The sequence below is a fragment of the Microtus ochrogaster genome, chromosome 7, assembly GCF_000317375.1.
Source record: "Microtus ochrogaster isolate Prairie Vole_2 chromosome 7, MicOch1.0, whole genome shotgun sequence".
NCBI lineage: Eukaryota > Metazoa > Chordata > Mammalia > Rodentia > Cricetidae > Microtus > Microtus ochrogaster.
The window spans coordinates 39,665,641-39,680,019 of NC_022014.1; the positions used below are offsets into that span (position 1 = coordinate 39,665,641).

General features: G+C 47.7%; 1 protein-coding gene across 1 annotated transcript; it reads right to left on the minus strand.

The window, feature by feature from the left end:
• Positions 1 to 6,207: 6,207 nt before the first annotated feature.
• Positions 6,208 to 11,506, minus strand: LOC101985513 (histone H3.1). Its single transcript, XM_005349989.1, has 2 exons — positions 11,497 to 11,506; positions 6,208 to 6,620 (listed from the first exon to the last, which is right to left on the minus strand). The coding sequence occupies exons 1-2, from the start codon at positions 11,504 to 11,506 to the stop codon at positions 6,208 to 6,210; spliced, it is 423 nt and encodes a 140-aa protein (XP_005350046.1).
• Positions 11,507 to 14,379: the final 2,873 nt, after the last annotated feature.

The following is a 14,379-nucleotide window of genomic DNA, read 5'->3' on the forward strand; positions in this document are numbered from 1 at the left end:
GTGATCTGTCCCCATCTTTGTGTGACCCCCCCCCTTGGACCCAACAACACACACACACACACACACACACACACACACACACACACACACGTACGTTCATAAACACATGTACAATGCACTGGCTCCCTGGAGTCCTCCTACTCCAGGCAGTGGAGACCCTGAGCTGCCCCCATCCTCTTTCCCAAACTCCCTATTGAAAGTTCGGAAATGAAGCAGACCCAATACTTCCTTCCTGTCCCCTCTTCTCAGTCCTTAAAGTCAAGGCATTTTCGGACATTCCTGAGTGGTTGCCACGTTAGTTTCATCTGGACTTTCTGGGAGCAGAGCACATGGCATTAGCTCCTCCTGAACCTCAAGAGCCCTGAGGGGTGCACCGCTGATTACCTGATCAGAACGGGAGCGAGGGCCAAAGGGGCAAGGGGACCTCGAGGCTCCTGGTTACCTAAAGTCCTTTGTCAATGAGGGTTCATCTAGGAGACCTATGCGGTCAGAGTGATTTACGGTTGAAGCCTACAGTTCGAAGTGTAACCTTTGATGGGGACAGGATGGCTGGCTGAGACGGAAGAGCACTGCGAACTTGTAGTATAGGAGGGGCCCCTAGAGTCTCGGCTCAGGGGGTGCTGGGGAGTTCTCTGGGTGACGAGAACTCACAGGGAAGGAGTCTTGCACTGCGCCAGATGCCAGGGCAGGTGCGTCGCGTTGGGAGAAAGGCTGAGTTTGCCCCTTAGGACTAGGAGAGGCCAGGGGCTAGGGCAGAGGGGCTTTGTGACGTCAAGGCACGCAAGCGGGTTCCCTAGCAAAGGAGCGCAGGGGGCGGGGCTGAGACAGCTGCTATGCGGAAGGATGGAGGTGGGGCCTCACTGGTGAGGGGTGGGACCAGCGAGAAAGGGGCGGGGACAGATCAATGGATGGCAGAAGATGAGGGGTGGGGTTCATCGTTCCGATGGGGCCTTTGTGACCTGGTTGGTCCTGTAGGGAAGGTATGGGATTTGCAGGGATGGAGGCCAAGAAAATAGAAAAGGGAAGGTTTAAAAGTTGGGGCTGAAAGCCAGGCTGTGATAGCGCACGTCTTTAATCCTGTCACTCGGGAGGTTAGAGGCAGGTGGACCTCTGAGTTTGAGGTCAGCCTGGTCTGCAGGCCTATAGGAATTCCAGAACAGCCGGGGCAGGCTACACAGAGAAACCCTGTCTCGAAAAGCCAAGAAAAAAAGAAAGGGGGGGGGGGAGAGGAAGAGGATAAGTAGTTGGGGCTGGGTCGTTAAGGACAGGGCCTGGCTTGGGGTCCTTGGATTCGCCAACCCTAGCTCTCCTACTTTGTCAGCTCCTAGACCAGGGAGGAAGGAAGCAGCTGTCCTGGTGGACGGTAGGGAAGGTTACTGCCAGCATTTGCAGGATTTTGTCTGTGAGATTGTCCGGCTTGTGTAGCACTGGCTGTACTGAAAACCTTGGCAGGCTCCTGCCTCAGCTTCTCCGTTCTCCAGGTGGGAACCGCCAAATGGGTTCCCAGGGTGACTTTGATGTAGTGGCCCAGCATGTTCGGAATCTCAGTCCAACTGAGAAACTGGTGGAAAGATAAAGCTGAGGCTGGGGTTATCGGGGTAAAGGGAAAAGAAGGAGACAGGGGTCCCTGGATGGCTAAGCAGCACCAGGATGTCATCCCCACGGCTAGACAGCCTAGCTCTCTGTGGAGATGGTGGCTAGAGGTGTAGATCACTGGCTTTCCCAGAGCTGGCTGGGCTGCAAAGTACCCTGGGCAATCTCCTCCCTGGCAGGCGTGTACAGCAGTCAGCGGGGAAAGCAGCAGACTCTTGGAGATTAGGAGTGGGTGTGGGGTGCTGATCCCTGCCTTCTGATGGCCATAGGTGCCTCATGTCCACCAGCGAGCGGATTCTGAATCCTGAGCCTGCTCACATTTGGGAAAAGGAACCACAGAATTGTAAAGGAAGTAATTTTTTAAACCAAGCAAACAGATATCAGCACTAATTGAACACACCCTCCCACCCCATCACCGTCCCCACATCTACTACCTAGACAGATCTTGCTAACTGCTCAAGTTCCCGATTGAGAGATTTTTCTTGCAGAGCAGAATGTTTTCATCTGTGAGCAAACCTCTGGGTTTTTGTTTGCACTGTAGGCATTTATAACTTATTATTTATTTAATTGTGTATGGGGGGAGTGCCATGGGCACACATGTGGTTGTCATAACAAAAAAGCTAGCAGAAATTGATTCTCTCCTTCCATGTGCATCCTGGGGGGTCAAACTCGGGTCACATCAGGCTGGCAACAAGCCCCTTTACCTGCTGAGCCACCTTGCCAGTCCAGTACTGCTGGGATAAACAACAGTTACCCCTGCTGGGAATAGCTTTTTTTTTTCCCCTTCTAGCTGTTGCCAAGGGCAATGCTGCTTTAATGCCCTTGGTTGTTTGCTGTCCTCCTTTCTCCCTGTCACAGGATTCGGGGCTAGCCTGTGACACGGGACACTTGAAGAGAGTCAGCTCTCAACACACGCTAACTTACCAGGATAACCTGTATGATACACTACACCGTGAGTGCTTGTTGTATTTCTGTTGGAATGTCCTCTACAATGCCGTGCCTTGCCACCACAGTGTGGCACAATTAAGAAGTGGTAGAGGCAAGGGTGTTAGGATGCCACGAAGGGATTGGAATGGCAGACATTCCCCGTCTCATCTTTTTGCCCACGAGGTGAACATCATTACCTCCACTCAGTTGTGTTCCTGATGACGGGGACAGCATGAGCCCCAAAGCAAGGAGAGCATGCATGCTTAACAATTCTGATTTCTCTATTGCCATCTGTGTGCAAGGGGACCTTGTGTCCTTCTACAGTGTATATTGATCTGTATATGAGAGAGCATTGCCCATGGAGGCCAGAGGTGTAGAGACCCTGGACCTGTAGGTCCTTGTGGGCTGCCCCACGATATGAGTGTTGGGAACTGAACTTGAGTCCTCTGCAAGAGCAGCAAGTGCTCTTAACCAGCTCAACATAAATGGTCTGTAAATAAAATACAAAGTCCTAATGACCTGTTCCCTATCTAAGTGTTGAGCAGCCCAGGGGCAAGGACCATCCAGGGTCAGCGACTCCTAGATGCCACTGCAGCCTAAAATACAGAAAAGGGTAGGCTGAGTTCACCTTTGAAATAAAAAAAGGCTCTTAGAAGAGACAGACACACCGAACACTCTGGACAAGAGAGGGAGAGGGGCTTGAAGAAAAGGCAGAAATTGCTGAGGTTGTCTTGGTACAGCACAGGATACAGCAGGTCCAAAGGACACACTCAGGGGCCAACCTGCATGGCACCGTTCATTTGCAAGCATGTGGAATTTTTCCTCTGGAGTCTCTTCTGCGTTATTAACTTACAGGAGGTTGGAGGAAAGAACGTTAGACTTTAGCATTCTCTAGATGATGCTGTGCCCCTCAAGCAAGCAACAGAACTTTTGAGTCTGTTTCCACACATCTGATCGGGATAGGGCACTTTCCAAAATGGGGTCTCGGGAACATGGTCCCCAGTGACTGGCTGATCTAAGGCCAGTCCAGCACCTCAGATCCGAGCTGGTGATCATTTGTCTTTCCCTGCAGGACTGTTTCCCCTGTGACCAATAGCTCCAGAGTCTCGTAATTCCCACTATACTTACAGGTACAGCAAGAGTACATAGCTTCTCTTGTTTTGAATTCCAGAAGGCCTTCCCTGTGCTCTGCGAAGGAAGGAAAACCAAAGTATTCCTATTGTTGTTGAGGAGATGCGGTAGTTAGGGTCTGAGCCCGGAACTTTGCCAGCTAGGCAAGTGTTCTACTGTGGTTCCTGCAGAATCCTGCAGCTGCTTTGATTCCAGAGTCCTAGCACCTAGCTTTGATTTGCTGTTTGTGACCGCTACCTTTTGTGTCCTGAACCTACCGTTTGGAGTATGTAAATCTCATCTGAGAGTTCCCTGAGGGTTCAAAGGCTATGCAAAACCTGGTCAGAGGAGGACTCAGCAAACTGAGACGTCCTGGGACTTTGGGAATTTGTGTTGACGTAGTCTCTAAGGGGAGCTTAAATAAGAGGTTTTGGTATACAGAAATTGACTTGCTAAAGGTGCGAATTGTATAACAATAAAAAAAGCCCTTTGCTGAGCTACAGTGAGCAGTTCACCGTAGCTGACTCCTCCACCCCCCTCGTCCCGCCCCGCCCTGCCCCGCTGCTGGAAAGGCTAAAGAGAAATCGTCCTTAGCAGGCCTCTGTGTCTTCTTTCCTCGTATCCGTGGGAACCCACACCTGATACTACCATCAAGTAACACCAGCTGTGCTCATGCTATGGGCCTGTTTAGGAGATTAAGTCATAGACATTTTTTTTAAAAAAAAATTGAACTATATATTTTTCTCTGCTCCCCTCCTTTCTCCCCTCTTTTTCGACCCTCTCCCATGGTCCCCATGCTCCTAATTTACTCAGGAGATCTTGCATAGACATTTAAAAAAAAAAAAGGTGAGGTTTTGCTAAGTATTTCAGCCTGGCCTGAAGCTTGTGGTCTCCCATCTCAGTGTCTCAGGTGCTGAGACTACAGGCATGCTGCACCGCCGCTGGCAACGCTAAATTTCTTCCTGTCTGAAAGATTCTGGAGGGCTGCGTCTTTAAGGCTGCTCTCCGCTCCTTGGCTTGCAAGTCTTCTCTAGGTCCTCATGGGGTCCCGTGTGTGTGTGTGTGTGTGTGTGTGTGTGTGTGCGTGTGTGTTCTCATCTCTTCTTACAAAGACACCTCTCACCCTGACCTCAGATCATCCCACCACACTAGGTGGCCCTTGGTTATCTCTTTAACAAAGCCATTAATGGATGATTTCACTATGTAACAGAGGTAAAGTTTTTTTTTTTTTTAGTTTTATAATAGATTTATTTTTAAAGGGTAAAGCACTCAATTTAAATATAAGTCCAACAGAACCGCTGTCAGTAAGCCATGATGCAATCAGGTTTTTTTTTTTTTTAAATTAACCTCAGTCATATATTCAGGCTATTCCCCCCAGGCCTCCACTATGCAGTTCAATTTAGGTTCCTTCCTGTTTGATTTCTGAACAGGCTGATTATTCTCTATGCCTATCATCCCTGGTACACCATTAGCTCTTTGTATTATTCAGAAGCCTGTTACACAGTACTGGACACATGAGAAATCGGGGCTAGTGACATCCAGAGAGTAAAATCCCAGGGCAAAACATTCTCTTGAACTTCTAAACTAGAGATCCTATTGCTTACCACTTAGGGTGAGTCAACAGCTATTGGCTAAACTCCCTACCCTAAGTCGAGAGTCAGAGTCTAACACAGGATCCTCTGGATTGATGTGAGATTTCCCTCTGTATGCTGTAATTACCATTAATGAATAAAGAAACTGCTTTGGACCTATAGCAGAGCTATAGGGGAAGAGCCAGGCAGGGAAAACTAAACAGAATGCTGGGAGAAAGGAGGTGGAGACAGAGAGAAGCCATGTAGCCCTGTCAGAGCCAGACAGAACTTTACCCAGTAAGCCACAGCCACGTGGTGATACACAGATTACTAGAAATGGGTTAAATTAAAATGTAAGAGCTGGCTGACAAGAAGTTAGAGCTAATAGGCCAAGCAGTGATTTAATTAATATAGTTTCTGTGTGATTATTTTGGGGCTGAGCAGCCGGGAGCTAACTAGCAGCTTCCTTACTACATTGGATGTGTCCCTGGAAACTTTTTCCTTAGCTGCCCTAGCAGATGGGCCAAGTTAACACAGGCTAGAATTTAATAAAACACACAGTTCCCTGTGCTTTCCATCATAGGAGAAAGACTAACTTCTAATACGCAGGAGTAGCCAGCAGCCTTTTTAAACCAGGTGAGTTATCCGAAGCACAAGATCTGCTGGGCTCCTAGTAATGGCAGTTAACACAACTGGTGAGTGGTGCTGGTACAGAAGAGCACACCAGGCCAACACTATGGCTGTGGCAGTGGGTTTGCCACCTGTGGGGCTCCTTTTACTAGGCAGGACCAGTCACAACTGCCAACCTTGAGGCTACTACGCCTTGTAAGCGAAGGCCTAGTTAAACAGGGACGGAACTGCGGACCAAACAGCTAAGCCTATTCGACTCGTCCCGACCTCCAATGAGATCCAATCTAGGTTACAACCACTTTTTTAGGATTTTGGGGGTGGCTCTGAAAAGAGCCTTTGGGTTGGTGGTGCTGCAAGGATCGGGAGCCCGTGGGGTCTAGGCCCGCTCTCCGCGGATGCGCCGAGCCAGCTGGACGTCCTTCGGCATGATGGTCACCCGCTTGGCGTGGATGGCGCACAGGTTGGTGTCCTCGAAGAGCCCCACGAGGTAGGACTCGCAGGCCTCCTGCAGAGCCATCATGGCCGAGCTCTGGAAGCGCAGGTCGGTCTTGAAGTCCTGGGCGATCTCGCGCACCAAGCGCTGGAACGGCAGTTTGCGGATCAGCAGCTCGGTGGACTTCTGGTAGCGCCGGATCTCGCGGAGCGCCACCGTGCCCGGGTGGTAGCGGTGCGGCTTCTTCACGCCGCCAGTGGCCGGTGCACTCTTGCGTGCCACTTTCGTGGCTAACTGCTTGCGTGGAGCCTTGCCTCCTGTCGACTTCCGCGCTGTCTGCTTGGTGCGAGCCATGCCTCCGAAGCCTTCCTTCTCTGTTTCTCAAAGGCACAAAATGGCCTGCGGGCACGGCTTTTATAGACCCTGCTGCGTTCCTATTGGCCGCCCATAAGGTGGCATGATTGAATACTGAGCTCTGATTGGTCCATGGGGCGTTCCGCTCTACAGCCTTCCCTTTAAATTTTCTCCTCTTGCCGCTATCTCTAGAGTTGTTAGTGGCGCCACTCTGGGTAGGACTGCAGCTGGTAGCGGGGACTGTAGAAAAGTTTAAATCAATTTCTCAGTGCTTTTTTTTTTTTTAACAACCCTGCCTCAACTGCCAAGTCTCAAAGAACCTATAATTCTGCGTGCTTCCTTTTTCCGGCAACTAGGCAAATTTTCCCAAGTTCTGGGTTATTAGAAAAGTAGTCGAGGTCTGGAGGTGGTTCAGCAGTTTAAGCGAAGTATCTGTTCTTCCAGAGGACCCCGGTTTAGTACCCAGCACCCACATGATGGTCACATCCACTTGTAACTCATCTCAAGGGATCCAACACCACCTTCTGCTGGCACCAGGCAGTCAAGTGGTACACAACATACGTGCAAGCAAAACGCCCATAAACACACAAAATATCTTTATAGTAAAATGTTAAAAATTTTGTTTTGTTTTGTTTTTTGAGACAGGTTTTCTTTGTAGCTTTGGAGCCTGTCCTGGAACTTGCTCTCGTAGACCAGGCTGGCCCCCAAATCACAGAGATCCGCCTGCCTCTGCCTCCCGAGTGCTGGGATTAAAAGTGTGCGCCACCACCGCCCAGCCTAAAAAATAGTTTTTATATTAAAACATTTTAAAAGATTTAAAATTAAAAAATTTCATTTAAAAGTATTTTAAATTAAAACTATTCTAATATTACAAATATTTTAGCATTAACATATTTTAAAATTAAAAGTACTTTAAAATAAAAAATATTTTAAAATTAAAAGAATTATTTAAAAAAAAATCTAAAAATGCCCCTGCTGTGTCCTTGCTGGCCCATGACAAAGTCTTGACACAAGCACCACAGGTTCCCAACTTGGCTACACCAACAATTAGCTGAACTTCTAGCTCTCACCGATCAATCTCAGCAGATGTGGTCTTTTGTTTGGTTTGTACTCCTGCCCCAACTTTGGATCTTCTCCCCTTAAAGACTCTTGTGGTGGTTTGAATATGAACAGCCCTCACAGGCTCACATATTTAAATGCTTCCTCTCTTCTGTAAGCGTGTTAGGAAGGAGTAGGAGGCGTGGTCTTTAGAGGAAGTGATTTCGCTGGAGTTGGGCTTTCAGGTTTCCTAAGCCCTCCCTAGGCTTGCTCAACCTCCTGCCTGCCTATCTGGGTGTAAGAAAACAAGCTCTCTTCAGCAAGCCTACTTCAGCAGCCCCCGGCTGGCCTGTCTGCCGGCCTCTATGCTTCCCACCACACTGATCACGGACTCACCCTCTGCCTCTGTAAGCAAGTCCCCAACGCAAAGCTTCCTTTTGTACTCTGTCTTGGTCCTGGTGTCTCCTTAGAGCAATGGAAGGGTTACTAAGACAACGTTTTAGAACAGGCCCGTGTAAGATCACCTGTCCTTTAGACATTCTTCATCCCACTGTCTCAGGAAAGCCCCTTCTACCTGCCCCACACTCTCCCAGAACCAGAAACAGCTTTTAAGATCTCAGTGATTCTTCTCCAGCTTTTTCACACAGTCTCGACTTTCATTCAAGACGATCACAGGAAAGCTGGGCATGTTGACACCTACTTGTAGTCCCGTACTTGGGAGGTAAAGGTAGTCAAATCGGGAGGTCATCCTTGCCCACATAGCTCACATGTAAAGGTTCCGGCAGCTCTGATCCCCTTGTTTGGGAAGTGTGATACTGGGGTTTTTGTTGGTGAGCTACCTATTCTTTTCCATAATGAGACATGACTAATTCTTACTTTCAGAGTTTACCGTTTATAACTGTCTAGTACCAGCAAGAATAATGTTATGTTTTAGTAATGTTAGAGAAGTTTTATTAATTTTAAGAGATTTATTGATTGATTTGTGTGTATAGCTGTGTCGGGTTAAGTGCACCATTTTGTGAGCCACTTGAAGAGGGGCAGGAACTAAACCTGGGTCCTTTAGAACAATAAGGGCCATTAACCAATGAGCCACTCTTAGGGTGAAATACATTTAATTGGAGCTGGTTTGCAGATACAAAAGTTTAGCCTGTTAGTGTCATGGTGGGAAGCAGGCAGACATGGTGTTGGTGAAGGAGCTGAGAGTTCTGCATCCAGATCCACAGTCAGCAGGAAGAGAGACACTGGGACTGGCTTGAGCGTTTGAAACCTCAAAGCCCATCTCCAGTGACACACTTCCAACAAGGCCACAGGTCCTAATCCTTTCAAATAATCCCACTCTCCATGAGCCTATGGGGACCATTTTTATTCAAACCACCACACTGTCAAATATGATGAGTTGTGCTTACCAAGTTCCTTGTGTTAAAAGATCACTGTCCTTCGAATATCCTGGCTTCATCGTGGCATCAGGAAGCTATGGTTTGTGTCTGTGCTCTGAGCAGATGACGTGCTACGCCTGTCTTAGACAGTGGAACTGATCCTATTTAAATATACCTTAATCCTGTCAGATGTCAGATTTTCCTACACCATGATTTGAACATAATCCATAAGATAGGTCTTGTGCTAATGAACTTTCTAACACAATGCAGTGTCTATATCTACACCCCGGAGGGTTTAATGGTGGGATGCGGCTCGAGCTTAGTAGAGCAGGGCTGGGTCAAAGGTCACACGACTCATGCCCCAAAGTCTGCACCCAGTCATCAGCAATGGGAAAGCTAAGAGAAAACGGTGTACCTCATATTAGTCTGCTGGGAGCCAATGGGAGAAAACTGGATCCTACGGAGCTTAATGGGGTGACCGATTGGACTGATAAAAAGCTTTTATTTGAATCTACACAGAACTCAGGGAAATGCTGATAAATTTTTTGCAGACTTGTTTGTTTATTTTGCTTTTCGAGATAGGGTTTTTTTCTCTGTGTAGCTTTGGAGCCTGAACTGGAAATTACATTGTAGACCAGGCTGACCTTAAACTCACAGCCTCTGCTTCCCAAGTGCTGGGATTAAAGGCGTGTGCCACCACCAGTACCCTGCTTTATTTTATTTTATTTGAAAGGGAGGTAGGGATGGGTGGGGGAGGGTTGTTGAGACAGGGTTTCTCTGTGTAGCCCTGGCTGTTCTGGAACTAGCTCTGTAAACCAGGCTGGCCTCGAACTCAGAGATTCACCTGCCTCTGCCTCCGAGTTCTGGGATGAAAGGCGTGCGCCTCCACCGCCTGGCTTGGGTACAAAGACTATTTTAAAGGATCCAAATGGCCAGTGGGTCCTGAGCACAGGAGTTTCTAATCCTGCAGCGTCACTTGGCACTCCCTCCTGGTGTGTGAGACTCTTCACCTTGGGGGCATTCCACGAATCCGGTGTCCAGCAGCTCCCTTACTTGCACAGCCATGATTAAAGTGTGCACAACTTTCAGGGCACAAAGGTTATGATCTGAAGTGGATGTAACTGGCTAAGCCTGGCCAGACCTGTCTCCTTGAATTTCTCTTGGTCTCTCTGTGGAGCGGACACTCCAATGAAACTTGGAGTGTGTGTGTGTGGGGGGGCTGTGATCATCAAAAAGGTAGGCTGAGAATGTCTGTGTGGTTGGCTCCAAGGCAGAAAGGCACGGGAAGGTTAGAGGATATTCCTAGGTCCTGTGACCTGCCTTGAGAAAGAGAGATTCCAGTCTCTGTGGCCTGCCTACAGAAGGGAAAGGATTAGTTTAAAAAAGACAAAGCAAAGAGGAGGGTATGAGTGGGCACAGGGAGGGACAAGGGGAGGGAGGGTTTCCTCTCTGAGGCCTAAAGGACCCCAGATACAAAAGATTATTTCTATAGTTCTGAATCTCACCAAAAGTTGCTTCAAGGGGCTGGAGAGGTGGCTCAGCCATTAAGAATACTGGTTGCTCTTCCAGAGGTCCTCAGTTCAATTCCCAGCAACCATATGGCGTCTCATACCCTCCCCTCTGCCATAGTGAGATCTGTTACTCTCTTCTGGCCTGCAGGCAGACATACAGGCAGAACACTATAATAAATAAATAAATATATAAATAATTTTTTTTCAAAAGTTGCTTCAAGAATCAAGGAAAAAGGCCAAGTACCTTAATAGAACATATGCTTAGGGTTTTTGTTGCTTAATTTAAAAGGGGGGAGGCTCTAGGAGTTATAAACCGGGTCTATGGGCCAAAACAAAATACATAGTAAATTTTAGTTACACATATATATGATCACAAGCTATGAAATTATATAGACTGGGCAATGTACAACATCAGAGACTCATTTCTCACAGTTCTGAGAGCTGGAAAGATAAAGCCGAGGCCCAGGCAGGTGGATTCCCTGTCTGGTGGTGGCCATGGGTAGCAGCTTCTCAAGGCCTTCATTTGAAGAGTGAGAACCTTTACCTCGAGCCCTCCTAAAGGCCCTACTGTGGACCGCTCTCACACTGCTGACGATGTTTCAGTGTGTGACTCTGGGCCACGTGCAGACCACAGCACATGGTCTGCCTAACCTTTGCCCTCTAAGCCAAGTAGCTAAAAAAGAAAACCTAACCTATCTGGTTAAAGAAAACAGAATACTTTATTCTGTCAGTAGCAATGGAATATGGCTGGGCGGTGGTGGCGCACGCCTTTAATCCCAGCTCTTGGGAGGCAGAGGCAGGTGGATCTCTGTGTGTTTAAGGCCAGTCAGGGCTACATAGTGAAACACTATTTTAAAAAATGGAGGGGAGAAATAGAAAAAAAAATAAAGAAATGAGAAAAAAAGTAAATTAATGTTATTTGCTGGAAAAATGGATAGAACAATGGATAGAACTCAAGATCATTGTGTTAAGTCAAATAAGCCAGATCCTGAGAGGAAAGCAGTGTGTGGATTCTCTAGCATGTGGAAGCTAGTCATTTTTTAAAAGATGTGAAAATGGGAGGGGGTATTTATGAAGAGGAATGTGATGGGGGAAGGGAGAGATGGTGTGTGTAGCTATGAACAAACATCATATACATGTACAAAATTATCAAAATGAAAACCATTACTATGCACAGTTAATATACGCTAATAAATCTAAAATATACGGAAAGAAAGAAATGACTCAAAGATCTAAGGATAGCAGGGCATGGTAGTCCATGCTACATTTGCAGCACTTGGGCTGAATCAGGATAACAATTTTGAGGGTCGCTTAGGCTACGTTGAAAAGACCCTTTTTCGAACAAAATAAAACACAGCTGGATCTGAAAAAAATAAAAAGATTTCTTGAGGCAAATACTTTCACGGATGGGCTAGATTCAAGGGTCTTCCACAGGACACTACGTCACACGTCACAATCTGGGCAACAAGAAATAATAACAATGGTTATTTAGACCAAGTCAGAGTATGGAAAAGGTAGCCCACAGAGTTCCAATCGCGAGTCGAGAAAAAGACATCAAACTGTGTTGCATTTTTACGAATTTGGTAAAAAAGGAAAGCACTGACCATCATCGTGTTTTGTTTCTAAATATGTATGTGTATTCTAAACACAGCCGCGAGCGAATACCGCAAAGGGAAGCAGAAGCCGAGTTTCAGGGATGCGGCCGCGGGGAGGCGCTGCATCATCCCGAGGAAGGGAACGCGGGTCGTCCGTGGGTGGTGCCCGGAACCGGGACAGCACTATCCAGTACACCTAGTGATGTGAGGAAAATGGCTTCACTTTCAGAAAGAACAGTATCTCTTGCCTCTGGGAATACACGACCTTGTGAGACACCAGCAGCTAGTGGTATTTGAAATCCTGAGGGAGCCAGGGATGAGCTGTGGCAGAGACTGGGAGGCGGCAGAGCATCCGCCCCGGGCGGCCGCATCCCAAGCAGCCGCTGATGGAAAACGCCCTTGAACAAGGCCAGGTTCCAGAGCCGAAGCGTGCAAAGAGCACCGCTTCTCCAGCACCCAATGCCAATGTGCCCACCAGAGGCCGCCGAAAACCTTCCCTGAGCCCCGGCGCTCACACTCCTACACTTCTGCACCCCAGACCTCCCGAAGGCCGAACTCTGTGCAATCGTCACCGGGGTGGTTAACCAAGCTGTGCGCTACACGCACGAGTCCCACAGCTTTAATCGTAAATCTGCTTTGCAATTCCAACAAGTCTAAACAATGCTTCCCAGAGTGAAGACGCGCCGTGCAAGGCTGCATGCAACTGCAGAGCAGCGTCTTAATATCTGGCAAAGAACTTCTTTCTAGGGCCCGTAGTTTCCTTTTCCTGTCAAATTTCTCCCAATCAGAACCCGAGCCGCACTATTGGCATTGTGGGAAAGGATCAAATGGAGGTTTAGCTTGTAGTATTAAGGGTGGAAGGTGGGGATGGAGGTGGAACTTGAGGGGCGGGAGCTCAGTTGTAGGACGCTACTGTCCCCTCAGCTCTATTCTGCTTGCTGTGGGAGCTCAATTTCTTTCCTTCTCTACATCATTGACCAGACTGGGAAGAAGTTCTTTGTTTTAAATTAACTTTATCAAATAACTGTTCAACATTATGTGCAGGGCATACTTAACACAAATGTGCCTCTCTGTCCCTCTCTATGTCGCTGTCAGCTAGTCGAGGGTAGTAACTGTGAGGTGGTGAGCTGGCCACAACACTGCAGAGTTTATCTCCTAGGCAGAGAAAGGATGATATAAAAGACTATAAGCTTATGAGAGTTTTGTTAGGAAGAGGACGCATTTTTTTTTTTTTTTAAACAACAGCCACCGTAACAGGAATGAGGCGACACCTCTCCATTGTCTGATTGTTTAGTGGCTGTAATGATGTCAAAGATCGTGAATATCTTTACAGAAATCCCTATTAGGGTCCTTTGCCTAGTTAAAATTTGAGTTGTTAAAAGTGAATCGTAGAGCTTTGCTATCTTGGATATTATTCTATGATCAAATGTATGGCTACAAATTAATTGTTCTAGCTGGGCAGTGGGGGCGCACACCTTTAATCCCAGGACTTGGGAGGCAGAGGCAGGCGGATCTCTGTGAGTTTGTGGCCAGCCTAGTCTCTAAGAGCTAGTTCCAGGACAGGCTCCAAAGCTACAGAGAAACCCTGTTTTGACAAAACCAAAATAAAATAAAATAAAAATAAAAAATTGTTCCTCATTCTGTAGGTTGCATTTTAATTTAATTGAGTCAATTATCTAATTTCTGTGTGCATATTTTTATCATAGCAACTCACGCATACACAGAATACAAAACAGGTATATTTTGTCTGTTTTTCTGAATTGAATCACCAGGGTGAGGACCACCTCATGTGATCTTGACACCAGTGAGGGTGAGCTGCCATTGGCAGTTAGGAGGTGGGACTGTCCGTAGGCATGCAGCTTGGGGAAGAGGTGGGAGCTTGTGGAAGTCATGGTTTGGGGTGATAACACAGAAAAGTGGGACCCTCCTTGAAGCAGCCTACACCTGTGATGTGCAATACGGAGGCCTGCGATCCCTCCCTGCCTCCTGAACCCAGGGCTTTGCAGCTCATCACGTTAGAGAGAAACTGCTGCTTACACAGCCCGAGTGCAACTGGCCTGGCGCGTGTGTGAACCCCGGGTCATGGCTGGAGGGACAGTATGAAAACCTGCAGCCTCTGCAGTCCTTGGGAGAAGCCACTAACCCCCCAGAGAAGCTTTGCTGACTCTCCAGCTGACCTTTCCTGGTGCTCCAGCTCCTCTCTCTCTCTCTCTCTCTCTCTCTCTCTCTCTCTCTCTCTCT